A 2,500-nucleotide genomic window follows, 5' to 3' on the forward strand; every position below is an offset into this window, starting at 1 on the left:
CATTTCCGTGCAGCGAGTTTCTGTTTTTTTCCTAACTCATCATTAGATGCTAAAGGTAAGGAAAGCAGTCAAGGATACAATTTGCACGGTGTGTCGGAGACTATGTTATTGTTTTGCTTTTACAGACAAACGTTGTCAATATTTAGGGATCGACAATTTCCAGGTGTGTGTTTTTTTAAGACTTGTCAGATATGATTGACATGACCTTGAATGACCAAGCTTTATCCGTTTGAACCAATCGTAGCGCAGAGAATCTGTCGTAAAAAGAAGAGTTTCCTTCTAGGTGTTCAGAGTAGCTCTTTGCACACCCGATGTAAACGAGTGAATGCTAAAAGGACAATAAATTTATAGTTAAACTCAGTCGACTTTATAGATTGAGGCTAAGTTTCGTTAGCCTTTGTTTTACCCCTTGTAAACGGGCCAAGGTAACTTCATAAATATTTCTGTTTTTCGGCCATTTAAACTTCAGAGAAATAAAAACTTGAAACTTCGGGAAATAATCACTTATGTCCGTTCACTACGTGATTTCCCGAAGTTTCAACAGTCCTACATTAATAGAGTTTAATTTTATTTTAGAATCCCTTTTAATTACTACAACCAACACCAGTAAAGCCTGATGGCGTTGTATATCTCAATTATGTACTCAAGTACCTAGAAACTCGGTTGTAAATATTTGGCTTTACCAAAATGTACACCAAAGATCCCTAAAAGATGACATTCTTTGATGAAATCACCTTCTTATATTCGTATAGAGAATCCAATCGAACGCCAGATTCAATGTTGGCGTGTGTGTACACATAAATGGATACATGCTAATCGTGGTACTTAGCTTCTGTGACATTTTGTTCTATACCATTTTACAATTTCTTTTAAGGTGATCTTCTGAGATCTTGAGGCAAAATTTTCTTTAGTTTATTTTACTTTATCTCATGATCAGCTGTCATGTTTAAATCGCTTTCAATCCCTGAAAGGGTTACAGTTTAAACCACCAAAATTCCTTGATCCATGGGAACGTAAATAGTATCTGTGTGTAATGACCATGGGGGCTTTTATTCACGATCAGGATGCAGGGAAACTGTTCGAGGTAGCGTTATGTCATCTGATCAGCAATCAATTCTCATTGCTTTTCTCTCCTTCTACACTTTTTGTGTGACTTTCCTTTAGTCTGGCAATATACTCATCTCTTGCTGCTTGGCCTGACAAGGTGATTGTTCTTTGTCGCTGTTTGTCTGCTGAGTGCCTTTCATCCATACTAAGATTTGACAACGTGGTGCCATCTGAAAGGACTTGACCAGATGAAAAAGCAGCTTCGTTCAACGATCTTACTTTTCCTTCAACAGTTTCAGAGCGAGTGACGCTAGATTTTATTCTTGGGAGAGGACTTGGTTTCCGCTCTCTTTTTCCCTTGATTTTGTCTTCTTCAAGACTAACTACATAAGACTCCAGACCCTCTATTCTAGCAGTCATTTCGTGTTCAAATTTACTAAAGCGTTCATGTTCACTCATGCGTTCAGTTATTTCACTCAAGCGTTCCCTTATCTCGTCTACAAGTTTATAGTAACTGGTGCCAGCGTCCTCCATCTTGACTTCCATTTGGTCAAACCTTTCATTTAGATTGCTTTCGAGAGCACTGCTTTTTGCCTTGGACTCCGTCTCGAGAGTTCCGAATTTTAAATCGACACCGGTTGCAAGACCTTGAAACTTTTCCTCCATGTTATCCTTCAGGTTGGTAACATCTTTATTGACAATGGCAATCGATGACATCTGCTCCTTACTGTTTTGCATCACCTTAGTTATTTCTTCGTAGATAATGGCGTTGAGACTTCCAATTTCTTCAAGCCGAACGTGAAGGCGATCCAGTGATTTTTGCACCTCATTTTGGGATCGTTTCAAGAGCTCTATGTCTTCCAACACTGTATCGAACTCACTCTTTTGGACTTTTCCAAACTTCTTGCCTCCAAGACGATCACTGACAATCGTATGGACCAAAGCAATCTTTTCCTTTTGTTTCCTGTTTTGATCTTCCTCGTCAGATATGATAACATGGTAGTCACTCCCTTCTGGGCTACACTTGGTTCGGATGTGTTCTCGATAGCGTTTAACTGTCTTGTCGGATGCATCCTGCTCCAGATCTTGCAATAGACGGGCGCGCTGCATGGCCGCCGTAGCGCGTGCATTGTCATAGACACGTTGAAAAGTATTTGACAGCAGAGCGATGTACAAGTTCATTAGAATGATTGCAGTAAGGATGAGAAACGATCCACAGAGTACACGAGCCATGATCGGAGCCTGTGCCTCCAATGCATCGAAGCCATAATTGTCTACGAGGGGATATCGAATGACAGTGTAAATCAAGTGGTACGGTTTGTCGTAACCCTTGACAGGATGTTTCGAACGTTCACCAAACAACATCCAGAAGGCAACAGCATAAGGAATGTAAAACATGGCAATCACGAAAGCCCATCTGAAAGTGTCGCCAAGTATGTTATCCAAGATTACC

At 40.3% G+C, this 2,500-nt stretch overlaps 1 protein-coding gene across 1 annotated transcript in view; it reads right to left on the minus strand.

The window, feature by feature from the left end:
• Nucleotides 1-178: 178 nt before the first annotated feature.
• LOC138041333 (transient receptor potential cation channel subfamily A member 1 homolog) overlaps nucleotides 179-2,500 on the minus strand; it is a 9,411-nt gene continuing 7,089 nt past the window's right edge. The window contains exon 4 of the mRNA XM_068887111.1: nucleotides 179-2,500. This exon is cut by the window's right edge and continues 755 nt beyond it. Within this exon, the coding sequence (XP_068743212.1) occupies nucleotides 1,111-2,500 (1,390 nt within the window). The 3' untranslated portion in view covers nucleotides 179-1,110.

The sequence above is a fragment of the Montipora capricornis genome, chromosome 3 (genome assembly GCF_036669925.1).
Source record: "Montipora capricornis isolate CH-2021 chromosome 3, ASM3666992v2, whole genome shotgun sequence".
Taxonomy (NCBI): Eukaryota; Metazoa; Cnidaria; class Anthozoa; order Scleractinia; family Acroporidae; genus Montipora; species Montipora capricornis.